This window comes from Drosophila subobscura, chromosome E, assembly GCF_008121235.1.
Source record: "Drosophila subobscura isolate 14011-0131.10 chromosome E, UCBerk_Dsub_1.0, whole genome shotgun sequence".
Lineage (NCBI taxonomy): Eukaryota > Metazoa > Arthropoda > Insecta > Diptera > Drosophilidae > Drosophila > Drosophila subobscura.
This window is the reverse complement of record NC_048531.1, coordinates 19,198,515-19,225,268: the sequence shown is the minus strand read 5'-3', so window position 1 is coordinate 19,225,268 and position 26,754 is coordinate 19,198,515. Positions and strand designations below refer to the sequence as shown.

General features: G+C 49.2%; 6 protein-coding genes across 6 annotated transcripts; 3 read left to right on the top strand and 3 right to left on the bottom strand.

Moving 5' to 3' along the window:
• Positions 1-1,343: 1,343 nt before the first annotated feature.
• LOC117890388 (neuropeptide CCHamide-2 receptor) lies at positions 1,344-7,341 on the top strand. The gene is made up of 6 exons (XM_034795191.1): positions 1,344-1,957; positions 3,649-3,868; positions 3,936-4,102; positions 5,371-5,564; positions 5,633-5,753; positions 6,466-7,341. The coding sequence occupies exons 1-6, from the start codon at positions 1,611-1,613 to the stop codon at positions 6,875-6,877; spliced, it is 1,461 nt and encodes a 486-aa protein (XP_034651082.1). The 5' UTR covers positions 1,344-1,610; the 3' UTR covers positions 6,878-7,341.
• Positions 7,342-16,130: 8,789 nt separating this feature from the next.
• Positions 16,131-18,335, top strand: LOC117891369 (sodium channel protein Nach). Its single transcript, XM_034796806.1, has 6 exons — positions 16,131-16,300; positions 16,357-16,560; positions 16,626-17,362; positions 17,863-17,980; positions 18,032-18,141; positions 18,196-18,335. The coding sequence occupies exons 1-6, from the start codon at positions 16,131-16,133 to the stop codon at positions 18,333-18,335; spliced, it is 1,479 nt and encodes a 492-aa protein (XP_034652697.1).
• A 2-nt stretch (positions 18,336-18,337) lies between these two features.
• Positions 18,338-19,875, bottom strand: LOC117891370 (WD repeat-containing protein 74). The gene is made up of 3 exons (XM_034796807.1): positions 19,704-19,875; positions 18,595-19,645; positions 18,338-18,533 (listed from the first exon to the last, which is right to left on the bottom strand). The coding sequence occupies exons 1-3, from the start codon at positions 19,789-19,791 to the stop codon at positions 18,419-18,421; spliced, it is 1,254 nt and encodes a 417-aa protein (XP_034652698.1). The 5' UTR covers positions 19,792-19,875; the 3' UTR covers positions 18,338-18,418.
• A 345-nt stretch (positions 19,876-20,220) lies between these two features.
• LOC117890195 (cysteine--tRNA ligase, cytoplasmic) lies at positions 20,221-22,948 on the top strand. The gene is made up of 6 exons (XM_034794900.1): positions 20,221-20,456; positions 20,519-21,008; positions 21,062-21,748; positions 21,808-21,952; positions 22,013-22,614; positions 22,669-22,948. The coding sequence occupies exons 1-6, from the start codon at positions 20,278-20,280 to the stop codon at positions 22,792-22,794; spliced, it is 2,229 nt and encodes a 742-aa protein (XP_034650791.1). The 5' UTR covers positions 20,221-20,277; the 3' UTR covers positions 22,795-22,948.
• LOC117890196 (exostosin-2) lies at positions 22,942-25,524 on the bottom strand. The gene is made up of 3 exons (XM_034794901.1): positions 23,948-25,524; positions 23,727-23,886; positions 22,942-23,668 (listed from the first exon to the last, which is right to left on the bottom strand). Exons 1-3 carry the CDS (start codon positions 25,437-25,439, stop codon positions 23,167-23,169), a joined length of 2,154 nt encoding a protein of 717 aa, XP_034650792.1. The 5' UTR covers positions 25,440-25,524; the 3' UTR covers positions 22,942-23,166.
• Positions 25,525-25,664: 140 nt separating this feature from the next.
• LOC117890193 (ATP synthase subunit s, mitochondrial) lies at positions 25,665-26,463 on the bottom strand. The gene has a single exon (XM_034794899.1). The coding sequence runs from the start codon at positions 26,358-26,360 to the stop codon at positions 25,719-25,721; it is 642 nt and encodes a 213-aa protein (XP_034650790.1). The 5' UTR covers positions 26,361-26,463; the 3' UTR covers positions 25,665-25,718.
• Positions 26,464-26,754: the final 291 nt, after the last annotated feature.

Sequence of the window (26,754 nt, the reverse complement as noted above, 5' to 3'; positions counted from 1 at the left end):
GTAATGGGTTTAATGACAGGCCTCTGGGTCAAGCTCTTTATGGCCGGCAAGCACACACACACACACACAGACATAAACTGTGTAAGTAAGGGAATGGGAATGGGCATGGGCTTGGGCAGTGGCATGGCGGAGTTTTGACTTCCGGCAAAAAGGGGAGCCAGGCAGCAAATAGTGAATTTAATGGCCCGAACATTAATTATTTCTCTGCGCTGTTTGGTCAGCTTCAATTTAAAGTAAATGAAAGGCCCAGCAGCACCATGACCTTACCTTCAAATTGCGCAAAACTTCTGGCAGGTAAATATTTAATGAGAACTTCCACGGAATGCAATCGCAGCACCCAAGAGAGAGTAGAGCCGGGGGGTCGTAGTGCACTTTGGAGTCTCCCGGCTGATTGAATTTGTCCGAAAATAGACTCGAATGAGATGTTGGCATCCTACTTGGCGGTTGGCAATCACGCATACGCCTCGTGGGCCACAATAAAAATAAATAAATAACGAACAAAAAAAAGGAAACACGAAAACGAAATAGAAATCGAAATCAATGGAAAGCATTCGAATGGCAGCGATGGCTAAAGCAATCTAGTATCAAATTGAAATTGAAACAACATAAGGATCCCCCCCGTACCACACATCAGACACCTCCTCGCGAATCGGCAGAGAGAGAGAGAGAGAGAGATAAGCCCCTCAGCCTTATGCCGTCTCAGCCACTCGTGTGTCCCAGTCCCAGTCCAAGTCCTTGGCTCCCTTTCTCTCTTTTTAGGGGATAAATGCGTCTGATTGCGACATGAAAGTATTTGCGCTTCTACACGAATGATTTTCTATTAGTTTGCAGGCGGGGCAGGGCGGCAGGCGGGGGCAAAGACAACAGTGCGCTGCCAAGAGAGCATGAAAGATAATCGCCACAGGCCGGGGGAAGAGTGCAAAATAATTGGATGCCCTGTCCTGCCTCAGCCTTGGGTTCGTTTCTCCTTAGGAATTTATCAGGCAAATTGTGTATGGGGATGCGTGTACTCTGATTGCCGCATGGCCAGCGCTTTGCCATGTTAAGCAGATTCTTTATTATGCAGTTGCAACACGACAATGCAGCAGGCTGTCGAATCATAAATTTTATCTCCACAGCCACATGCACACAGCGATGCTGCGTATGCGTAATATTTATGGGCTTTTCATAGGTAATGCAAATGCTTGCGGCTGCCCAACATCTGCCTTTGCTTTATGCAGCAAAAGTGCAGTTCAAGTTACTCAAATCCCTTTGCTCTTTCTCTCTCTATCTCTTTTCAGCCTATGCTGGAGCCAACTCTTGTGGCACAATGTGGAAAATAAAACACGAGTCTGTGGCAGCAACCACCGCCCTTGAAACCGTGCAGACCGCAACACTCCTGAAGACATAGACAGACACACCCTTGGGGTACGCAGAAGTGGAAGCAAAAGTGCCAAACATTTCGACAAAAGCGAACCAGCGGAAGCGGAAGTGGCCAAAACGAGAGGCCGTAAAGAGCCACGCAACCGAAAGGCACACACAAACGACACGACAAAGAGTCGCAGGAGCACAATCACAGAGAGAGAGAGATATTTTAAGGACAGCCAAAGGACATCTGCCGCCCTAAAAACATGTACGCCGCCCTAATGGACATGAGCCAGTCTGTGGCCGCCAGTCTGGCATATGCCCCCCTGGATCTGAGCGGTGTTGGTGCCGCCAATGGGCAGAATGGAAGTGGAAGTGGAAGTGGCAGTGGGAGTGGGAGTGCCAGCAATGAGAGCCTCGACTCTGATGCTGGCTCGTTTTTGGGTCAGCACAATGCCAGCGGCAACGGGCCGTATGTGCCCGTCTTGGAGCGCCCGGAGACATACATTGTCAGCGTGCTGTACACGCTCATCTTCATTGTGGGCGTGCTGGGCAACGGCACGCTGGTCATCATCTTCTTCAGGCACCGCTCCATGCGCAACATACCCAACACGTAAGTTCGTGCACAGTGGGGGCTGCGGCTCCTCCTGCCCGGGGCAACCCGAGCTCGTCCACGACGGAGCCATAAATAATAATGCCACAAACATTCGAGCCGTAAATGAGTTCCGCCAACACGCAGGGCGGGAATAGCCACTCAAAATTCATAGGCCGACTTATGAGGTTGTATTTGATTTTATTGTTTCCATAGATGAATGTATCGTGGAATATATCTCACACTTTATTGCGACTCTGCGACAATCTTTAAGAATTAAAAGTTACGAAAAGTTGCTTGACAATATGCTGCCTGCGTTGCGGAAATGTTGAGCATTCAGAACCACCAAAAATAGTTGAAAACTGAATGAATTAGGCAGGCAAATGTCAGCCGCAAGTTGTACTCTAGTTTTGAGATCCACAAGCTGCCGTCGCTCGTGTTCTTGTGGTAAAGTTTGAATGCCACTTTCTTGTTAACTTTACAGCAGTTACAGCAGTAAATATATATTGACAAAGGATGCCCGACAGATAACGTATACGCAGGGAGACCCCCAACCTAGCCAAACAGCCAACAGCTGACGACAACATGGTCTAGGCAAATGTTTATTAACTTTGCAAACTTGTACCAAACTCTGCGTCTCTCTGTCTCCGGTCGTTTCTGCCTTGGCAAAATTCAAATAAATTCCAAATAGAAATTCAATCAAAACTTTCCTCTGCCCCAGTCAAAATGTCAACTGTCTGTGTGTCTGTCTGTCGTGCAACAAGCATCCATTTTGCCCCTTTTTTTCGTTGTAAATGAATGAATGGTAGTGGCTGGTAGGTTATCCATTCAGTAGCCATTAAGTGGAGTCCTGGAGGTGCTCTGATTGCCTGCAAAATAGTCGCAATTGGGAAACTGCAATCAATGGCCCCCTAATTGTAATGGTGATTGCCATGGCGATGGCCATTGTCGCTGGCCATTGTAATTGTCCGACCAACGATGCAAAAAAAAGTTAGCACTTCGTCCGTGCATCTCCCACTCACTCGAACAGTCTAGACTTCGTGAGAGTTTGATTCATGCCACATGCAATCAGAGAAGACCAACAATCCGCCATTCCATCAACGATTCCCAGGAACGAGTCATACGGTTCACTGGAGGTCGTTGGTGTCAATGTCAAAGCGATTTGCAGGCGTAGAATTTTCCAATCTTCCACTCACTCGCCACTTAAATGGCTGGCAGCCAGCGTCTTGTGGGCTTCCCATTGTCTGTCGAATCAATTGAATCCTTGAGCAACAAGTCCTTACCACTGGCTGCCATGTATCGTTGTGGCTGCCTGTAGCTCTGCGAACTTTACTAATTCCGCAACAATTTCCACAACTTTTAGTGCTCCCCGAAATGTTACTTTAAGTTCTGCTGTTGACTTTCATTCAGTTGCATTCTTTTGCTACAGTTACAGTATACCCATTTCCATTCGTTTTCCTGTTAGGAAAAATTCATTCCTTTCAGTTGAGGCGTTCGAGCGTGTCCGCCTGTCTGTCCGTCTGTCCATCTGTCTATGTGTGTTAGTGTTAAAGTGTTGGTTACCCCTGACAAGGTTAACCCCTTCGAATGAGCAGGCACAAAGGCACAATTTTTAGTCAAAAGAGAACTCTTTCCGTGTGAGCGAACAATGGACAGTCGCCATAGGAATGGGAATGACACTGAAGGATTGCTCTTCCCCTCACATTTTGCAGGTACATCTTGTCCCTAGCTCTGGCCGATCTGCTGGTGATTCTGGTGTGCGTGCCCGTTGCCACGATTGTTTACACCCAGGATAGCTGGCCCTTTGAGCGTAACATGTGCCGCATCACCGAGTTCTTCAAGGACATCTCCATCGGGGTGTCCGTCTTCACGCTGACCGCACTCTCCGGCGAGCGCTACTGTGCCATTGTGAATCCACTGAGGAAGCTGCAGGTAAGTGGAGGAGGCAACAGCAACACGCTAAGCATTGTCTTGAATCTCTTTCCATGTCCTTTTGCAGACCAAACCGCTGACCGTCTTCACGGCTGTGATCATCTGGATCATGGCCATACTGCTGGGCATGCCATCGTTCCTGGTGTCCGACATTGAGGTCTACCCGATGCCAACGGCCGCCGGAAACGGCACCATCAAAGTCTGCTCGCCCTTCCGCTCCAAGATTTATGCAAAGTGAGTGCAAGGGAGTGAGGGAATAGGCAGGAGCTCCTGCGGCAGCAATCAATTTGCCAATTTGCCAGCTGTTCGCCTCATTTGGCTTTATTTAGTCTGCGGATAATACAACGGGGGGCGGGAGCTGGGCCGAGGACAGCTCAGGAGAGGCCTCAGGACAAGGTGTCCAATCAAGCAGAAGTGCCAGCCACTTGACTGAATCCGTTCCTTTCCTTTTGCCAGGGAGTGGGCTCTCGGCAGAGATTCCCCAATTTATGATGACTGCGTAGCCCCGTTAGAGTAAAACTTTTCCATCTTATCTCAGCTTGGGCAGAAGCCGCAGCAGCTTCAAGGTGCCTTCAGGGCGGTGGGAAATTGTAACCCATCAGATGGACATTAATCATTAATGCACCAACCCCCTTCCCCTTCTTGCGTGCCATTTAATGCAACTTTCACCTGCTGCTGATGCTGCTCCTGCGTGCTGCTGGTTCCCCCATTGGAGTGCTTAAACTCGGGGCAGGGCAGGGCAGGGCACGATATGCCAACAGCCAGCTGCCAACCGCAGGCTCTGCCCGTGCTCTGCCACTTAATTCCCCCTCTCGGGGGAAATCCTTTCGCCAGCTGTTGCCACCACATAATCTGACTGTGATGTAATTTGCGCGGATCCGGGAAAAAAAAGGGAAGCGGCTGCCACGGATCTGCTCGCTAATTTCTCATTTAAAGCATATTTTCCCTCATTCCGTCATCATGTTGGGGAGTCTTTTGTTTCATGCTATTCCTCCTACTCCTCCTCTGATGCTGCTGATGCTGGCACGTGCTTCGGACCGCAATAAGACCCACAAAATGGCACGAAAATGGGAAAAGCTGAAATGGAAAGCTGAGCTTGTCAGTGTCCCAGTCCCAGTCCAGTGTCCGAGCCAGTACTTTTCAGTTTTTTTTTATGACCATGCGAGACGCTTAGACGTAATTGAATGTCCCCCAATCCCCACTACTCCTTCACCTCCGCATCATCATTCATATTACTCGTATATGTCCAGAAAACGAGCGAGTGGGAATGCCAGGAATTCGTCAAAATCCTCTTATTAAAATTGAAACGTTTTCCGGAAAGGCGGAGAGCTTTTTCTCCCACTCGAAGTTCTCATGGCAACTCCTACGATATCTACTCCTACGATCCCAGAGAGGAACCAGCCCAGGCCCACAACCCCCCAAGGGATAGTGAAATTAATCAACTTTAGAGCTGGACAAGCGGACCAGAGATCCTGTCTCCTAGTAACCAAAGTTTCTTGCAGATATATGATGGCAGCCAAGGCCTCCATCTACTATGTGGTGCCGCTGTGCATCATCGCTGTGCTGTACATCATGATGGCCAAGCGGCTGCACATGAGCGCACGCGACATGCCCGGCGAGCAGCTGAGCGTGCAGAGCCGGACACAGGCCCGTGCCCGACGGCATGTGGCCCGCATGGTGGTTGCCTTCGTGGTCGGTAAGTGTGTGCGATGGAGGCTCAACTTTGACTACTCCTATAATTGCCTCTAAACTTGTCTCTTGCAGTGTTCTTCATTTGCTTCTTTCCGTATTACGTGTTCGAGCTGTGGTACCATTTCTATCCCACTGCCGAGGAGGATTTCGACAGCTTCTGGCACATGGTTCGCATCGTGGGATTCTGCACGAGGTGAGACTTCAACCCAATCGAGCGAAGTCAGCAATTCTGGGGGACATTCTTCTTCTTTATGCCCCTGCATGGGGTTGGGGTTGGCATTCTTTGCCTCGAGGGAGTCACAATTTATGGGCGCACACAGAATATACTAGCTGGCAGGAATGCAGTTGGCTTTCCTCTCTCTATCTGTCTCTCTCTCTTTTTTTTCTTTAAAGTTTTTCCCGCAAACAGGTTTCCCCTGCATTGCCTCGAGCGCTGACTTTTGGCAGAAATTTTAATTGAAACAGATTATGCCTGCCCCCTGCACCCCTGCCCCATGCATCCCTCTGCCAAATTGCTGGTAAATTTATTTTTGTCGACAGCTTTCGCTGGGCGTCACTTAGCGCCGTAAAACTCTGAAAATAATTTGTGTGCCAGCCAGCAATTTGGTGGCTAAATTCTACGGAGAGCTGCGGAGGAGGAGTCGCAGGGGTTAGCCGCACTGAAAGCCATTTACATATTATGCAAATGGGCGGAAACCATATAAACCCTTCAATAAAATTCCATAAACTAGAGCAGACATCTGCAAGGGCACGACGCCACTGAAGCTATGCTCGGAATGGCCAAACATCCCCCCGCAATAGCCCTCTCCCCTTCGAGTAGTACTCATGAATGGGACTCTGCTCGATTACAGCTTCATTCCGCAGTTTCGATGGCAACCTGATGGCTCCTCTTTTTGAAATTGCAGCTTCCTCAATTCGTGCGTCAATCCCGTGGCACTCTACTGCGTGTCCGGCGTATTTCGGCAGCACTTTAACCGCTATCTCTGCTGCATGTGCGTCAAGCGGCAGCCGCACCTCCGGCAGCACTCCACGGCCACTGGGATGATGGAAAACACCAGCGTAATGTCAATGCGTCGCTCCACCTATGTGGGCGTGGGCAGCGGCAGCGGCAGCGGCAGCGGAGGAGGTAACCTCCGAGCCTCGTTGCACATGAACAATAATCAAGGTGGCGGAGGTGGAGCTATGCGTGGTGGCAGCTTCCACCGGCAGGACTCGATGCCTTTGCAGCACCGAAATGGTGGAACAGCTGCTGCTGCTGGCAGTGGCCCCACTACCGGACCCGCCGGACGCTCGACCACCATCAGTGAGAAGAGGTGAGGCACGCTGATTGTGGAGCTGCTGGAGGATGAGGAGGTGGAGGTGGTTGTCTCCATGCACGCCGACGAGCAGCTCTAAGCGCACCATTGATCTCACTTTCGTGTATGCACCACCCAACCACCCAACCAGTCAGACAGACAGAGAGAACCCTCCCCCTGCACATTGCACCAGCCCTTGGCAATCCTTGGCTTATACTGGGACACCCATTACCCAATTGGAAGCTCTGGGGGTGCTCAATCGATGGTCAAAGCGTTGGTAAAATTGCGCATTGCCCTGTACATAGATACATATATCTGCTATTATTATCCGTTACTATATCGTAGATACGTTAATGTTATAAATGTGTTATCCTTTCCGTACTTTAGTCCGTATGTGATGTGTTAATTAAGTCAGCCACTAAGCACATTGTCTGTACACAGCAATCGTGCAATAAACTAGCATATAATGAACCACAAAAATGAACAAAAAACATAGTGAAAATTCACCTGCAATCTCTGTTAATTATCGTAAACGTAAACGTAAACGTATGTATATGTAACCCACAAATATCAATAGAATTAAAGATGGCTTAAGTGCTGCAGTGTAAATAAATGAATTCCATAAACGTTGAAGCCGTGTTTGAAGGCCTCTACCCTGCAGGCCTACGACTGTACATAATAGGCGATTTGGTGCTTGCCTTTCAATGGATATTAGGCAAATAATATTACACCAGGAGAAACGAAAGCGAAACCCTTTTCAGGCTCAGTAATCCATTTAATTTAACGGTTTTCAGCATAATCAATCGATACGAAAGCGACCGGAGGCGATACTAAAGGAAGCAGCCGCAAAAACAGAAGCGGATAAAGGATCAAGGAAAATAATTGCGACCCATGGAAAGGCAGGACCTTTTGGGTTACACAATATACACACACACACAATGGATAAGTTGCACTTTGAAATGCTAATAATAATAACAACTTTTTGAAATGCGAATAAAAAACATAATTGGATGTATAATTATGGAATGTTCCGGCACGCTGGCAGGGGGGGGAATGCTGGGAAAATGTCGGAGAATGTTCATTCATTCATTTATTTAGTTCAGAATTTCTTTGAGCAACGAACACACGGATCTTTAGGAAATGGACAAGGCCAAATGCAATCTGCCCCCCAAAACACACACAGACACAAATTTCATTATGGCATGCCAATCAGGAGGCCAACAGGCCACAGCACTCGCCTTTGCTCTATCGCTCTCTCGCCCGCAGTCACCGTCCGTCACCCCCGTGGGCTATATGTAAATTGGCAAAACACTGCCTAAATTATCGGAGAACAGTCAGAACACCACAAAACACCACATTCGTCTCCCCTCCCCTCCCCACACACCCACGCAGAACGAATGCCGAGACAATGCGTGTAGTTATTGGCATCCAATAAATGTTGGCCCAGCCATTCAACTGGCCCCTGGGCAGCGATGCCACTCCGCTGTCCATCCAGCATGGCCCCGACCCATTTGCTCTAAATCAAAGCCGGGACGGGCTGAGCCCTGGGCCCCTCCTGAGCGATAATTCCAGATCTGTGGGCTGGATGGACAATGGAGGCAGTAATATCCGGGCAAACGGTAGAGTGGAGGCATAATTCGTGCTGCCACAGCCACAGTCAAAGGGCATCAGATTTATGTAAGTGCAGAAGCCTGATCCAGCGAGAAGGTAATTAAGGGATTGCGATTGCGACCACAGATGGGCCTCTGATTTGCCCACAAAAACAGAGATCTCCAGAGTCCCATCTCTATGGGACGCACAATTAGCTAATTATACGCTGAAACCACATCGACAACTTCAAATGGAGTGGCCTGCCACCGGTTCCGAGCAGTTTAGTTGAAAGTTTACGGCCTCCGAAAGTCGGAAGGGAAGCTCGTTAAGGTTGTGGGTTGTGGTGGGGTGTAAATACTCGTAAACAGAGGCATAAAGTATGAATGGATTCTAGGGAAAGTTCCGAATGGGCATGCCATTCCGACAAAGATTTTACGAGGATGTACGAGGATGACTACTCCTAGACACGCCGCTCTCCTCCTCCTTCGCTTGCATAATAGAATAACAGTTTACACATGTTGCCACCAGGTGCTCAAGAGGCTCTCGAGTGCTGTGCTTGCGCTGTGCAGCTGGTGCTAACATGCCACATGCAAATGAGGCCAAAGTAGGGAAGGGCTTGGGCAACTCTCCGCCAGCATGAGGAAGCCGAGTGGCGATGGGCATGACTCTGTACATGCAGCATGTGTGGTAATCTGATTATCAAATTCAGAGCCTGCCTGTCTTGGGTCTCTAGACTCTCGCTACACACCAAGTGGCCCGCCCTAAGTGATTTACTGGCCGGATGGGGGACATCCTTTATGGCATCGACGGCCAATAACTAACAATTAGGGGGCAGATAGCTTAGGCCGGAGCTGTCTGCGCCCCCTCATCTATCCAGGCATCTTTTATGTGTTCACGCATTCATAATTCCTCATTATGTAGAATGTCTCCGGACAAACAGGCAGGCTGCTTGTCCTGCTCGTCCTGTGCTTCCACGGCGCTTTCCCTTTTATTCTTGTTCAACACGCAACAAGCTTCTGCCCCTACAATTCCCCGCCTGAATTCTGCTTAAACATTGCTGAATGCTGCAATGGAATATGCTCTGGTCGGTGCTCGAAAGCCCGTTGCCATCTCTTGTTTATCCTGGCCCTTGATTGTATTTTCTTTTCGCCTTGTTAATTGCTGTTCAGCTGTAAGCCCGGCTAAGAAAAACTTGCTTTCCCTTTCCTTCCTCGACAGCAGCAGAAACAGCAGACAGCAGATGTCTCTGCGGACGGAAAGGGCTGGTCCAGCAGTCTCGTGTTCTGATTGCGGCCAAAGAGAAGAAAAAAATATCATTTGAGCCTGTTTATGTCGCTGGGCATGGCCATAGCCCAGCCAGCAAGTGGTTTTATTTCCCCTTTCCGGTCCTATTCCGACTTCGCCTGATAGCTATCATTTTTCTTTAAGCCATAAACACTCGTAGAGCCTGGCTAGCAGTCTGATGCGGTTATTAAATGTGCTCTCGGTCTGTCTGCTTAAGCCCAAACAGGAAGGAAGTGCTGTGGCATCATGAATATTTTGCACAATTCATGGGGATCTTGACAGCTATGTAATGAATTTTAGATGAATGCTAATTGGAGTTGGATTTGCTAACCGAACTGTTCACCTTTATTGAAAATTCCCCACCCGAGATGTCTCGCATTCGTATTCGATTTTATGCTGTGCGAAATCAACATTATCTATCCATTAAAATGGAATCAATTGGAATTGTTTGCCAAGGGGAAACTGGGGAGGCCCATCAGGAAACGAAATTTGTTACGGCGCCCCAACACACCACGGGCCGAGAGTCAAGAGTGAAGTGGGATGTAGATGTCGAAGCCATTGAGGCTGTGGTGCCGAAGTGGTGGGTTGGGGGAAATGAATGTTTGTGTGAGAGCTCTTCAAAGGCGAAAGGCCAAATCGATGAATTTAAATCAAAAGAATTCCATACACAAAAAACGTATACCCGTGTCCTTGGTTAAAGTGGCCTATTCTGGGCAACTGTCATACTTTTTGAGTGAACACTTGTTCGAAAAAGGACAGCGTGGGAAGGAAGCATCCATCTCTGTCACAGGGAGGGCCACCTTTCGGGAGTGTTAGGTGGTGATGGTGGTAGGGGCTGCAAGTGGAACACTCCTAATAGGCTTAGAAACAGCCCCAAAGTCGGCTTAAATGCAAACGCACTTTATTTAACGACAGTAGCAACAGCATTAGCCCGAGCAGGAGGGGAGGTAAACGAAGTGGAATCGAGGTGGAGTTGGGTCAAGTTAAGCGCAGATTCATTAGAACAACAATCGAGGGAATACCTCGGAGGAATGAGGAAAATGAGTTGAGGTACAAAATGCGTGAATTTCCTTTCCTTTTTCTGATCGGACCCACTGTACTTGCGCGGTTCGTAATCGGAAATCAAATGGAGGGCAATTAGTCAGGCACCTGGCACCTGGCATCTTCCTTATGCACCGTTTGCTCTGTTTGTTACTGATGGGATTTGCAGGAAGCTTGGCAGGAAGCTGCGGCGTCTCCCGAGCGGATTGAAACCCTCACACGAAGGCAAAGTCGGGTACTGGGGTACATGTAGGACCCCACCATGAGTGGCTTTATTTTTGTGTGTAAGTATTTGCACCCCCACTGAAAGTCATTTCAATATTTTGCGACCCAAAAACTTTCCGTTGGGCAATCGAATTTGTGTTTGTTATTTCAGTCGGAGGAGCATAGAGCCATTAAAAATCAATTGGGCCAGAAATGCAAAGTGCCTGCCACATGTGCAGAGCAGTTTATCCCAAAAGCAAAAAAAGCGGCACAAACTCTCAAGGTCCGCCCACACACGGACACGACAGACACGACATGGATGGAGTATATCTTGAGGGCCGTACTGGGGATTTGGCTACATTCCGCTAAATTGATTCCAAACTGGCAAACAGCCTCGCAGACTCGTAACTCTGGAACGCCCCACTTGGCAAGGGGTGGGTAATGGAGTGGGGGATGAGTATGGTGGCGGTATTCATGGTCAGGACGTGCACGAAGATTTTAAATTTTGAGTGGCACAAAATGCGCTGCTGAATGGTAGATGAAAATGCGGCAACTACTTGTGTGTACATCAATCCCCGATCGATGTGATTGCATTGCCGGCTGCCCCATCGACTGCCCCATTTTATGAGATGGAGCACTGATTCAACCGCTCTACTGTAGTGTTCGCTGTGTCGTTAACATCGTTGGCATCGAACTGTAAACGCTGACTCGACCCGGAGACGCCTTCCGTTTCGATTTCTTCTTAGTGCCTGTCGGAGTCGGTTGCCCATGGCTCACATGCACTTCCGACGGGCTGTGGCCATATCCTTGTGCTTATCCTTTGTTTCGCCCGCTCGGTGGCGGGCAACTGGCCAAGATACAAATTGCTCTCTACCCCCAATGGGAACCCACTTGCACGGAATGGTGCTTGCTTTCTTTACGATTATGGGGGACACTTGCCATTGTATTCGGATCGTAATAAGGCTCGTTGTGGCTTTCAGCATTCAATGTGAATGCAAATACACGCGTCGCTATTTCGCTATTTTACAGCTATGGACAGCTGACACGATACTCCGCCCTCTCTGTCTCCCTTCTCCCTGTCCAGTTCGTCGGACAGCCATAAGACAAGTGTTGTCCAAACAATTGCTTTGGGCCGGGCCTTTATCGGATTGATTTGATTGATTCGTCTTTGCCGCCGTCTCAGCTTGTGTTGGCTGTTGGCTTATCATTAGGATGATGATCTAAGAGGCTTTGGAGTGCGTTTGAATGGCCCCCGGACATTGTTCAACTAATGCCGACCAAACACCAGATGAGCGGAGCGATTCCCTTGCCAATACCCAATATCTATAAACGAATCTGTCTTGACTGCTTCTGCATACAGTTTTAGTGCCCGAAACCCGACCCAACTAATTCACCGTTGCAACAAAATCACGAGCAGAAACTTTGCACCAATATTAAACATTCCGTGCTACTCCTTCTTTTTCTCCCCCATTGGCCAACATTGTCGGCACGACTTTATGGCTGTGCAGTCAAAGCTCAGGCGTTAAACTTCCAACGGAGGTAAATACATAGCTAACTTTTAGAGTCAAACTCTCTTTTTTTGGCAAATAAAAGTTTGCTGTCGCTTTTGAAAAACTAAACTATGAGGAACGTTGTGAGAAGTCGCCCATTTGATACCCAGTACTCGCATTGCGGACATTGATCAAGAATATACAATATATAAAAATAATAACAGTAAAGCAGTAAAGTACAAAAGCTCTCACTAACCTTTTGGGCAATAATGTTTTGCTATAATGTTTTCATCGGCAGCAGTCGACGATTACGGGATTACGACGGAAGAATTAACGGGATCGATAGAATGCGTTAACGCAACGATTTTTAAGAGAACGATTTACGAAACGAGTACGAATACGAAAACGCACACAGCCAAAGAATTTGAAAAAACTCCAACCACTTTTCAATAAGAGCACGCATTTTGGGTGGATTAATATAAGGTGAGACATAATAGCACTGATGCTCGTTGGGATACACCAGCGGGAGAGGCAGATCACCAAGACCTCACCTCATCATGCACTGAGACTCTTGGCACGAGAGAGCGCGCTCTTTCCTTCTTGCTTTTCTCCACTTCTTCACTTTGAGCACAATTCTGCGCCGCATTTTTAACACACACAAATATACGTACACACATTGCCAGAGATCACGTGACCAAACGAAAAAAAAAATCTGCATTGTGTACATCAAATACGCAACACTTTGCATTTTTACTTTAGCCAATTTTGTACATCATGTACATATGTACACTTTTCACTTTCATTATTATTTTTATTTTTTCTGTGCCGCTTTGCCTTTGTATGCCATTTTGATGATCAGGAACTTATTCTTGCCATTTTTTGGCCACTTCACTGCACTTCATCATTACACCACAACACTGCACTACACAACTGCGCCTTCTTACTTTCACTTATTGCCTTTTTTTCTCTGCCGCTTTGCCTTTTGTATGCCATTTTGATGATCAGGAACTTTTTCTTGCCATTTTTTGGCCACTTCACTGCACTACATCATTACATCACAACACTGCACTACACAAATTCTCACTTTCACTTGATCGCCGCCACTTTTGAAATTTTTTGACCACTTCACTGCATCATAATACCACAACACTGCACCACAAAACCACACCACTTCACTGCACTACACACATTTTGTACATCTAATGTACAATGCACTTTTCACTCTCACTTGTCGCCTCCTTTTTCTTCTGCCGCTCTGCCTTTTGCACACACATCCACACGTACACACATTGCCACAGATCACGTGACAATAAAAAAAATTGTATGCATAGAATAATTAGCCTATGCACACTTTTCACTTTCGCTTTGGCACATTTTGTACATCAAATGTACAACTTTTAATTTTTATTTATCGCCTCCATTTTTGTGCGCCGTTCTGCCTTAAGTATGCCATTTTGATGAAGGCCGCCGCCACTCTTGATCAGGAACTTTTATGTAACATTTGACCACTTTCACCGCATCACTTCACAACTTTACTAAACTGCACTACACCGCAATTTTCCCGTTTGATTTTTAATAGTTTTCCCGATTTTCGCGACCCGAAACCCGGAGCTGACTTAAACCCACGCGCTTTTCCCGACCGAAAAAATTTAGTGAGAGCGGCACAGCTTTGAATGCGTGGGAAGCTTGGCCTCGAGAACATTCTATGCTCTCTTTCTTGTGCTCTCTCATTTGACTTTATCTTTTGTGTTCTCCCTCTTCTGCGTCTATGCGTGAGTGACCACTTGTTAGTGCAACTGTAAATGGCGAGAAGGGGAAATATGTTGCTCTGCAGCTGTGTTGGCATGTAGTGGGAGAGGGAGAAGAAGCTGAGCAGATCATAAGGAGAACATGGAAGGTGAAAGAGAATGGACTGTTTGAGAAACCCACCCTTTACATTTTTCGCATTAAAGTTGGCACTTCTCCAGTCGAAAAATTGTTAATGCAACGGTGAATGGCAAGATGGGGAAGAGCTGTGCAGCTGTGTTGGCATGTAGTGGAAGAGCGAGAAGAAGCTGAGCAGTCCATAAAGATAAAAGGAAGGTGATAGAGGATGGCATGTTCAATTTCTCGCGTTCAAAGTATTAATGCAACGGTGAATGTCGAGAAGGGGAAAGAGAGAAGCAGCGCAAATACGAATGTTCTTCTTACATAAATGCACACATACTATGTACATACATATGAAAGGTACAGCAAATAAATTAGGCAAGGGACAAAAGGGAACCGAGAAGAAACCAGTGTAGATATTTAGCAGTCTTTTGTTCTCTTTTGTGCTTGACTACAATTCTTATACTCCCGTCAACTCTTGGTGTACCGTGTATAGAAAAAATGGTGAACCGTCAGCGAAAAGTTGAGCCAGCGAATTTATAATTTTTAGCCAGGTCTGTGGTCCTGGTTCGGAGTTCTGGCCATGACAGTATTCGTGAGGAACTGTTTTGCCGGAGATATTTCAATAAGGAGCTCACGTTTACGCAACGCTTTACAAATTGCTCCACATGTCGGCAGATTATTAGGAGGCGATTGCGATGATTGGGCTGCCCCCACCCATGGAGCGAGCTTATCTGCAATCCAGTACCCCTGGTTATGGGAAGCGCGTGTTCGCGATAAAAACCATTTCAAAGTTTGTTCCTGGCTGTGGTGGTATCTTTTCATTTACCCAGCCAACTTTTAGTTGGCAAAAGTGGAATTAAAAGTTTTCCTTGTCTTCCCTTTGACTCTAGTCACACTCGTATTACACTCCTGGACTTGCTCGTACAATTTTCATAGCGAAGTGGAACAGATTTTTCTTTCATTACCATGGAAAACAATTAACTTGAAGGAACGGTACTGATTGTTTGCACTGACTGACTCCCTACTAATTAAAATTCACTCCGAGCTGCTCAAACAAGCACAACAATGAAGGCAGAACAGCATTCGATAAAGTCAACAACTAATTCCAAACGAATCCACACTCCCCATGCAGCTGCAGTCTACCCGAAAATTTCACTGAATTCCGAGTACTGCCACTGCCCTGCAGGGGGAGTTGGAATTTTATTGTCCCAGCTTAAAAGCTAGATGCAGTAGATTTGAACACGCAAAACTTTTTGGTCCCAGGCGGGGGAGGAGTGCAGAAGAAGGAACGTGCAGAAAAACATTCGAGTGCCGCGGTGGTCGGTAGTCGCACAAGATGCTCGAATGCTTCGGTGCTCCCACGTTCATATGCTGCATAGTTTCTCCAACCGAAGATATGTAGCACCAAAGTTATCTTCCCTTCGAACGGAACGAACTGGATTTGTCTGTGGCAGAGAGCAAGCACCATGTGTGAGAGCCGACAGGATACTTACGGCATGTACTCCCCCGAGTCGAGTGTGTGGCAAAATTGGAATGAAATTGTTTGCCCAAAGTTGGAGCCAGAGAACATTGTACATCGATTTCCACAAAGGAGCAGTAGTACTTTATGGAGTCCATCTTTTAAATTATCACTAATGCGGAACAAGTGGTAAAGTTTCTCGGTTCCGAGACAAATTAACGAGTCTATTAACCCATAATTAGCACCACAACTTGGGGTCATTAGGCGGCTGTCTCGGTCTGCCTGGCCGTATATAAAAGCATGCTCCGAGTGCCGCCAGCTGCGACAAACTGTTTGACATGAAGGACACCGACAAGTGGCCAGCACCTGGCAAGAGAACCTTGGAGAGGAAGAGGCGCCTGGGTCCACTGAGGGCAGCCATTGCCAGCACCTTCTGGGAGTACACGGAGCGGACCAAAGTGAGCGGAATGTGGCTGCTGCGACGTCAGCGCACACACGGACTGTCCAGGTGAGTGGAGCCCTACTCCCAGTGCTGAGTAATCCTCCGAGTGCCCTGTCTTCCAGGTTCATTTGGTCCTCGGTGCTGCTGCAGCTGCTCCTGCTGAGCATCTACCTGACCCTGCTGCTCTGGCTGAAGTTCTACTCGTATCCCATTCTGAATACCATCTCGAACGATCTCTCCATCACGGACGTGGCCTTTCCCGGCGTCACCATCTGCAGTCCCAAGGTGGTCAACACTGAGCGTGTCGAGCGCTACGTCAAGACGCTGTGAGCAAAGAAAACCTTAACCCTTCCTTAGCTCCCTGAACTCTAACTGTCTCTACTTTGCACAGGAACATTCCCCCAGAGTACGCGATGGCTGATGTGGCTGCGGGGTTTGAGTTCCTCAACGCCTTCACGGACCAGAGCTTCGAGCCGCCGACCCACGAGAGTTACAGAGTCACCGACGCGGTGCTTCGGCTGAACAACGTCAGTGTGTGGGAGGCGGCCATGGCTGTAAGTCCGGGCTGCTCGGACTACGTGAAGCGCTGCTTCTGGGGCCACTCCGAGTTCCAGTGCAACCAGAGCCACGAGTACCTCTCCTTCATACCCACGACGGCGTATCTCGGTCCCTGCTGCTCCTTCAACTACAATCCGCGCAACTCCAGCTACGTGCCCTTCTCGGCCAACATCTTTGGCATGGATGGCGGCCTCACATTTGTCGGCGCCGAGGGCTCTGAGCGTAATCTCAACACGGGCCTCATCGTGCTCGTGCACCATCCCATGGATTATGTCACCGAGTCGGCCTCCTCGGTGACAATCACCGCGAGATCCGAGAGCTTTCTCGAAGTCTCGCCCACGGTGCAGAGCTCCTCGGCGGAGGTGCTGGAGCTGTCGGAGCGCAAGCGGGACTGCCTCATCTCGGACGACTTGAGGCTGCGAAACTATCGCCAGGCGGCCTGCATGCTCTCCTGCCAGACAGAGGCCATTGTCGCCAAGTGCGGCTGTCACCCGTATCTCCTGCCCATTGTGGGCAACCAGTTCAAGGAGTGCAATCTCAACGATACATTCTGCTACTCGGCAAACTATGGTGAGTCTCTGGTAGAGTGTGGTGTTGTGTGCGGCTTACTGTCACTTCTGGCTCTGCCCACGCGCATCCTTCAGGGGCTGACAAGGTTCACGTACTCTCTACTCTTCCGACAGCCTTTGTCACGTTGTCGCCTTCGCCCTTGGCTGGCTGGCACTTTTCATGTTTTTCCCATGCTGCTGTTGCTCTTCCTGCTGCTGCTGCTGCTGCTACGGTGACTGTGGCCTCATTGTGTGGTGTGTGGTGTGTGTGGGTGCTGTTGTCGTCGTCTGTTGTGCTCGCTCATGTTTCATAATTTATATTAAATATTCAGGATACTCACGTGCCCGAGTGTCTGCATTATACGCCATGACTTGATGCGCCCACAAATCGCTTGGGAGCTCATTTGCACGTTAATATAAAGCCCTAAAGTGTGCTCTCCCCTTTCCTCTTTCCCCTTTCGATATGCAAATTTAAAAAAGAAAACCAAAAGGTTGATGCTTTCCCCGTTTACTTTTCCCCAGACAACTTTAAGAGCGTGCGCTGCGACCAGTGCCTGCCCAATTGCTACGATGTCACCTACTCCACGCTCTCCTACAAGACGGACCTCAATCAGCATCAGTTCTCCGTCAGCCGCTACTAGTACGTACGCAAAAAACCTCCCATAAATGCCTCTATTGATTCCTCTTTAAGCTCGCGGGAGCTGCTCAACAGGGATAGCTTTGTGCTGCGCGTTTACCTCGCCAAGCAGGTCGTTCCGGTCATACGCAAGGTGACGGTCATGTCGTGGATTGGACTACTCTGTGGGTACGCTCTAGCTGTAGGTTACAACTTAACTTTGCAGACTTCCATTTCAGCTGATCTTGGTGGCATTTTCAATCTCTGCCTGGGCCTCAGCATGATCTCTGTGGTGGAGTTCTTTTACTACTGCATCTATCGCCTGTACGTCAACTATCAGCTGCAAAAGGCGCAGCTGCCCAGGAAGGCGTGGCAGTAGCGTTCGCTTCATATTACTACGTTTTAATATAAAACTTTAATCTAAACATTAACAAGTAGTTGGTGGATGCATCAAATTATTATTTACACTTTCTTCTTTTTCGTTTTCTGCGATTGGTTTGGACCCTTGCGCTTTTGCTTGGCTTTTTCCACCTTGGCAGTTGGCTCTTCTTGCTCTTCAGATTCCTCTTCGCTGTCGCTGTATAACATTTTAAAAGATTAGCAACGGGTGGGGCAAAGGAACTCGAATAAAGACTCACCCCACAGTTGGCATCTGCTCAAACATATCCTCATACTCATCGTCCACAGGGGCTGTCTTCACACTGAGCTTTTGTGGCAATAACTCATCCACTTCCTCATCCTCCTCCTCCTCCTGTTCATCATCAACCTCTGGCTTCTCCTCCTTCAGGGGGCGTAGAAGTACCTTGGTGGCCTTCGACTTGACGTAGCACTGATAGAGCAGCACTGTGGAGTCAGCGTCATGCACGCGCACATAGCGATCCAAGCTGGCAGAGCTCAGGAAGCGTCCAGTGGGATCCAAGTGCAGGTCACTGACGCCACCAGTGAACCCCTTGTACGTGTGCACAGGGTTCTTCATGCGCGTGTCGAAGGCCTTCAGGGCGCCCATCGTGGTGCCCGTGTAGATGTAGTTTCCCCGTGCCACCAGCGTCGCGAAGCTCATGCCGTGCTCCTCGCTGGCAAAGCAGGCGACCGGGCGGCGCTGCTTGCGTGTGTCGTACAGGCGAACATATCCGTGACGCGAGCAGGTCGCCAGGACACTCGGCCCGTCGACAAAGCCAATGTCACTGTCCCACACGGGCACCTCCAGCTGCAGGTAATCGTTGGGCAAGTTCTTGGAGGTAAAGATCTGTTTGGCGTCGGCGCTCAGGTCGTAGACTTTCAGATTATTCTGTCGCTCCTTGCCACCGGTGGCCACAATGTTCCTGGCCTGTGCGCACTGCCGCAGATGATCCATTTGAGTGCCGGTGGAGATGGCAACTGGTGGCGTTTCCTCCTCAGGGTCCAGCTCCAAGCTTTGCAACTCTCCGTTCCCAATGCCGGCAATCAGTTTGTCGTTGTAGCGAGCCAAACCAACAATGGGAGCGGCAGTGAAAGTCACATTACGCGCGGAGAAGCCTTCTTCCCCAATGGAATGCACCTCGGCGATATTTTTCGCTCGGCCAAGCAGAATTTCTGTTCGCGCATCGTTGCCGAAAGCCAGAGCAGTGACTCGCGATTCCTTGTCCAAGTCTTTCAGATCACTGAGGTTTCTCTGTCCATGTGGGGCCTTCTCCGATGCCGGCAGCAGCTCTACAAGAAGCGAGTAAAATGATTCCAATGTCGAAACTTCAACGGCGGAAAGACTCACGTTTGAACGATCCTGTGTGTGTGCCCACGTAAATTTCATGCTGTGCTGTATAATTGGGGTGCTTCAGATTCGCCGTGGTCCACTTCATCTTGATAAATACTTGTTTTTAGCTAAATTTTCTTATTTTATAAACCTCGCCAAGACAAAACAAACGCACGTGCGGGCTAAGGTATCGATGAATGGCGCTATTCATCGATGGTTCATCACGTCCAATTCGACAACCAAGAGAGTAGTGTTGCCAAACAGCTAAATAGAGAAATTGGCATTTAGAATTTGAGCCGTATTTCGCAAACAATCCAATAAAATGAACTTCTGAAAACCTACCAATCTTACGGACAATTAATTTGTCAATCGGATTAAATTATAATTTCAGCTCTGAGAGTCCGATCTGGCTATTAATATCAAATGGAATATCAAAATTGAGGAAAATGATTTCCAATTCGGTATATTTGCGGTAAATTATGAAAATGAAATGGTATATAATCGGTACCTCGTTGAGGGTCATATTTTATCGATAAATGCACTGATCAGAACGTTTATTTACCAATTTTATTTATAACTTTATAATATAATAATGTCGAAACGTGTACAACCTGCGTGGCAAGCACCAAAGCCAGCGGAGCGGCCAAAGCTACGGCTGTACAACAGCCTGACGCGACAAAAGGAGGACTTCGTGCCGCTGGATGGGAACAACTTGACGTGGTATAGCTGCGGGCCGACTGTCTACGACGCCTCGCACATGGGGCACGCACGGTAAGCGCCGCCACATCACCAGCATTGAGTCGGTATCTGTATCTTATCTGTTGCCCCAATAGATCTTACATTTCCTTCGACATTCTGAGACGCATTCTGGCCAATTATTTTGGCTACAACATCCATTATGTGATGAACATCACGGACATCGATGACAAAATCATCAAGCGCGCCCGGCAGAACCATCTCTTCGAGGAATATGTCAGCGAATCGGCCAAGCTGCCACTCGGCCAGTTGCTGGATGACCAGAAGCAGGTGCTCGTACGATTCCAGGAAAGCTGCGCCAAGAACACGGATCCCGACAAGAAGCTGATGCTGGACAAGACGCTGCAGCGCATGAACGATGCCGTCGATGCGCTCACACAGGCGGTGAGCCAAGGAGAGGAAAAGAGCATCGCTGAGAAGCGCCAGCACTACCTCAACGAGGCCAAGGATCCGATTGCCGAGTGGTTGGACGGCAAGAAGGGCGCTGAGATCAATGACAATTCGGTCTTTGAGTCCCTGCCTCGCTACTGGGAAGATCAATTTCACAACGACATGAAGTCACTCAACGTGAGTCATGCAATCAGAGTTCCAGAACTTTTCCTTACTCTCCCTCTGTGCAGATTCTCCCACCGGATGTGCTCACGCGTGTCTCGGAGTACGTGCCCCAGATAGTGGCCTTCATTCAGAGGATCATCGACAATGGCTTGGCGTACGCAGCCAACAGCTCCGTCTACTTTGATGTGAATGGGTTCGACAGGAAGGAGAAGCATCACTACGCCAAGCTGGTGCCGGAGGCCTACGGCGACACCAAGTCCCTGCAGGAGGGTGAGGGGGATCTGTTTGTGGCCGAGGATCGGCTCTCGGAGAAGCGTTCGGCCAACGACTTTGCGCTGTGGAAGGCCAGCAAGGCCGGCGAGCCCTGGTGGGACAGCCCGTGGGGTCGCGGTCGTCCCGGCTGGCACATCGAGTGCTCGGCCATGGCCTCCGACATCTTCGGCTCCACCTTCGACATACACACGGGCGGCGTGGATCTGAAGTTCCCGCACCACGACAACGAGCTGGCCCAGTCGGAGGCGGCCTACGACGAGTCCGAGTGGGTCAAGTACTTCCTGCACACTGGACACCTCACCATTGCCGGCTGCAAGATGTCCAAGTCGCTGAAGAACTTCGTCACCATTCAGGAGGCCCTCAAGAAGCACTCGGCCACACAGCTGCGTCTTGCCTTTCTCCTGCACTCGTGGAAGGACACGCTGGACTACTCGGAGAACACCATGGAAATGGCCACGCAATACGAGAAGTTCCTCAATGTAAGAGGCATTCACTGTGGTTTCTTTTTGTACTCCAACTTCTGGTTTCCCCCTTGCAGGAGTTCTTCCTGAATGTGAAAGATCTCACCCGCCACGTGCTGTCGGAGGAGCCGCGAAGGCAGTTCGATGCCTGGACCGACGTCGAGGCTGCTCTGCAGCAGAAGTTCTCCAGCTCGCAGGTGCAAGTGCATGCGGCACTTTGTGGTAAGTCCGGGAAAACCCATCCTCCATTCAGTTAACCATTCAATTCTCCTACCCTCCCAGACAACGTGGACACACGCAGCGCCCTGGATGCCATTCGGGAACTCGTCTCCGCCTCGAATGTCTACATACGGGACAACAAGGCGCGACTGAATAGCCTTCTGCTGCGCAATGTGGCCACCTACATAACCGACCTGTTGCACGTGTTTGGTGCCATTTCCGGGCCACGCGGTGGCATCGGCTTCCCAGTGAGCGGCGGAGGCGGTGCGCAGGCAGCGGCTGGTGGCGATCTGGAGACGACAGTGCTGCCCTATGTCCAGACTCTGGCGGAGTTCCGCAATTTGGTGCGTGAGCAGGCGAAGGCAGTGAAGGCATTCGACATTCTGAAGCTCTGCGACGATCTGCGGGACAATATTCTGCCCAATTTGGGTGTGCGACTCGAGGACAAGGACGGTGGCAAGTTTGCCGTCAAGCTGGTCGATCGCGGCTCGCTGCTGCGCGAACGTGAGGCCAAACTGGCCGCCGAGGCGGACAAGGCAGCTGAGAAGGAACGCAAGAAGCAGGCAGCTGCCGAAGCAGCAGCCGCCAAGGAAGCGCAACGTCGCCTCAATCCCAAAGAGATGTTTGTGCGCGAAACGGAGAAGTACTCGGCCTTTGACGAGAATGTAAGTTAAAGCGGAATTACAGGAGGAATCTCGTTAATTTGTTTGTTATCCCAGGGCCTGCCCACGCTCGACAAGGAGGGCAAAGAGATTAGCAAGGGACAGCTGAAAAAGCTACAAAAGCTGCAGCAGCAGCAGGAGCAGCGTTACAAAGAGTATTTGGCAAGCGCAAACGAAGCCTAAACCATGAAGAAAACCAGCACCAAAAGTATCGCAATGATATTAACTAAGCATTTAAAGGAATATTCACAGCCTAACCCTATCGGTAGACCGCTTAGAACGAACTCGTGCTAGCCCTAGGCTAGACGTGAGAATAAAACTCGCCTTTTCTATGATTTATCAACTTTTAATAATGGTTATTGTAGTTGGATGCAAACTCCAAACTCCAAATCTCTCTATGCGAGATCCACTGTCAGAGCTGGGCATCAGCTCTGGGCTCTGCCTTCGATCTACTAATATATTCGAATGCAACAGAAAAAGATTTCCTCTAAATTTGAGCGCTATTTCCCCACAAGTCTTTGGTATTTTGCATAATTATTCCACCCGGAGTATCATTTACAAGCTGCCAATGTCATTGTAGCGCTTCAACTTGTCCGGGAAATTGTCCCTGAAGAGCACTGGATCCGCCCGAAACTCCACCGTGCGCAGCGGCATGCGGCCATAGATCTTGGAGAAGCGATCGATGCAGGCGGAGCGCTCCCGCATGTGATTCAAATCGGCCGAGAGCATCTCGGTGTTGGTGCACTCGGGACACTTGAACTTCTTGCGCGGCGTCACCTTGATGGGCGGATTGTTGGTGATGTTCGCGACCAGGAAGTTCATGGCAATATCCTCGCAGTTCATGTGCTCGTCCACCCAGTCCTTGATGTCGCCCGGCATGGCGTAAGTGTACATGTGGCTCCAGTACTTGTGATGGAAGGCAGCGCCCGTCAGCACCATGGATATCTGGTTTGTCCACTCCGATTCGTAGTGCCAGCGCATTGTCACATTGTCCCACACATGGATGCGACTGGGGAAGCCGACAATGTGGTCAGGGAACTCTCGCCAAACCTCATAGCTGCAGGGAAAAGTGCAACTTTAAGCTGAAATTCAAACAGAGTGGAATTCTCCCTCACCCAAAGTCAAGCTCATCCGTTGTTAGCATGATAATGTCGTCGTCTATGGTTAGGATGGCTTCAGTTTCGATCTCTGGATAGGGATAGAATCGATTCGATAGCTTGTTCTCCTTCGTTTGCCTGATCTTCAGCGGCTTAGAGATGGATGGGAATGTGGATACTGCAAGGGAAGATGGGATTACTGCCAAAGATCTACACGGAAACATTCAATCGGTGCTCACGGTGTGGCGGTGCCTTCTTTTGGTTGTTCCAAATGACCAAAATGCTCTGCAGCGAGGGCACCACAGCCAGCTTCTGGATCAGCAGGAAGAGACTCTCCACGCGGTCGTAGGTGAGAATGACGGCGGTGAAGCCCTGCGACTTCGGCGCCAACGAGGGCAGGAACAGGGGATTGAAGGTGGAGCGTGGATTGGTGGCAATGGCATTCCACTGGCGGCTGCTGCGTGCGCGCAGCGGGAATATGCGACTCTCGAGCACCTCCAGAGCCGTCAGCGTGACGGTCTTCAGATCCTTAAAGTACTTGGAGTAGAGCCACTGCACTTGCTTCTGCATTTCCACAATTTTCACATTGGAAATGGCCTTCAGCTTCTGCATCACGGAATGCAGCTCGAATTCGCGTATGCGAACGGAGGCCAGCGACCAGTCAATGACGTCCTCGAAGGGCAGCACATAGTTGTCGATGGCGATGACGGGGATGCAGCTCTCGGACATAATCTCCACGAGATCGGGCTGACCCAGGCGAAGGCTTCGGCCCACAAAGCAGAACTTTCCACGCGACAGCAGGCGGGGATACTCGAGGAGCTTCTTGTGCTGCGAGAAGGAGCAGCGCGTGGAGAGATCCATGCCCTCGCAGGGTCCCAGCAGCAGCAGCTGATCGGCGTGGGCAGCGGACAGGTCGCGCAGGGTTCGCAGGAAGCGCGGAAGAATGTTCAGCTGGGCCACGACCAGCAGAAACTTTCGCTGGGCAGCAGCGTGCGGATGCTGATGGGCCACGCGGGGACTCCACACGGGTATGGCGACATCAAAGCCCGGTCGATAGGTCCAGGTATCGAAGCCACCGCCAAATATGATGGCATTGTCCGTGTTCACATCGAGCACCGAGTTGTAGGCCGGCGCACTGCCGGGCAGCATGTTGAAGATGATGTGGTTGTCGCCGCGATCCCAAAAGTCCAACGAGGCCAAGGCGGCACCCGCCAAGTGCTTGTCAAAGACATTTTGGCTCAGCAAATCCAAGCTGGGAAGGAACAGGCAAGCCTCATTCGGGTTCGACGTGTAGTAGCGACTCTTGAGCACTGCCTCCAGGATTTGGAAGTACTCGCTGGACAGTGTGGTGGCCACTTTGTCGGTCTTTTCGTCTACAAACTCTTGGAGCGGATAAATGTAGACCTTGAGCCTATCGTGCTCGCATTTGTAGATGTTCAGACAGTCCCAGAATGTGCAGTTTCCGTTGCGCTTACGCTGGTCTGCGTCCGAGTGCAGGAGCACCTCCTGGCTGTGCGAGAGGTCCAGCACCAGGGTGTGCGAGTCCCTTTTGCCATAGAAGAATCCATCTCGTTGGCTGCTCGCGAGGTCCCACAGCAGGAAACCAGCACAGAGAGCGACAATTGTCAATAGGCCATAGGTCAGGCAGTTCAGAAGCTGCTCTTTGGGATTGCTGCCCGATATGGTTCGTGGCTGGGTCACCAGGCTCAACAAATACTTGAACTTGTTCATTTTCTGCGATTGTTTCTTACATTTTGCCGAAAGAAAAGATTTTGCCCTGTTTTTCTCGATTGTTGGTATGACCGTTTGCCAGACGCGCGAAAACGCGTCTTTTACGAAAACAACAAATTCAGTCTAGTGTTTTGCAGCACTAAAGACGAACATAACAACGGACTTGCAAGAGTATTGGCACTAACCATACACTATACACTGTACTGTATGGTTAGTGGTATTAGCTTTTATAGGCGAATTTTTATTGCTTCAACATTTATATAATTTAAACAACAAACTCTACTCCTCCTTCAACTGAACGCCCATTTTGGTGGCCTTGATGTCGCACTCGGGCAGCTGTTTCTTCAGCTCAAGAGCCACTTGTTCCATATTCTTTACGAAGAGCATATCAAATATGAGGAGTTGCTTCAAGTTTTTGAGTTCGGCAATGACGCCCAGGCCAGAATCGCTAATGTTGTAGCAGCCTGAGACTTGAAGCCGCTCCAGCGAGTTTTTGATGTGTGTCAATCCCTCCAGTCCATCGTCCTCCAGATGCTTGCAGTTGTGAAAGATGACCGTGTCGATTGAATTGCATCCCTTGAAGTGGGCCAGTCCGATTTTCATTATGGATGCGTTTGTGGCATCCACGACCTTGATGGAGAATTTACTCGTCTCTGCTGGCAGGGAGTTGTAGTCCTTCCACAGCCTAGACGGATTGTCCACAAACCGCACACCGCCACCGTTCTTCACAATCCATTCGGCACACAGTCGGTTTGGGCCCACCTTGGCGAGACGCTCTGCATCCACTTGATTGAAGGCCACAGCCACATAGCCCCATATATTGCGCCCGTTTGGGTATGAAGCCTGCGGAAGGCACTGGGATATTCGGAGTCGTTGTAGCCCTTTTGTTAACGCTTTTGGAAACTGGTTTAAAATCGACATAGCCAAAAGAAGCGAACAGCTGTTGGCGGCGCACGTTACGCAGCACTGTTTCAACAGTTGCGCTGCCAATTTTTGTGCTCTACAACTTCGAAATCATGTTTTCTAAATTGTTATTTAAAATTCAGTTAGAGAGCATTTTATTGATTTTCTATATCTGTCATTTTGCATTCGACAGCGCCAAATAGTGTTTTGAGATGAACTTTAGTGTTCAGTCGGTGCCGAATGTAATAAATATGTTGCTGACATGTAGCAATTGTGTAGCTACCGTGTCGTAACCATGTAAGAAAAGTTCATTTTTGTAAACTTTCTTAGTTGTTACACAATTTAATAAACTATCAATTAAGGGTCTCTTAAATTACTGAATCTTGTAGAAGATGATTGATAAATCGGATAA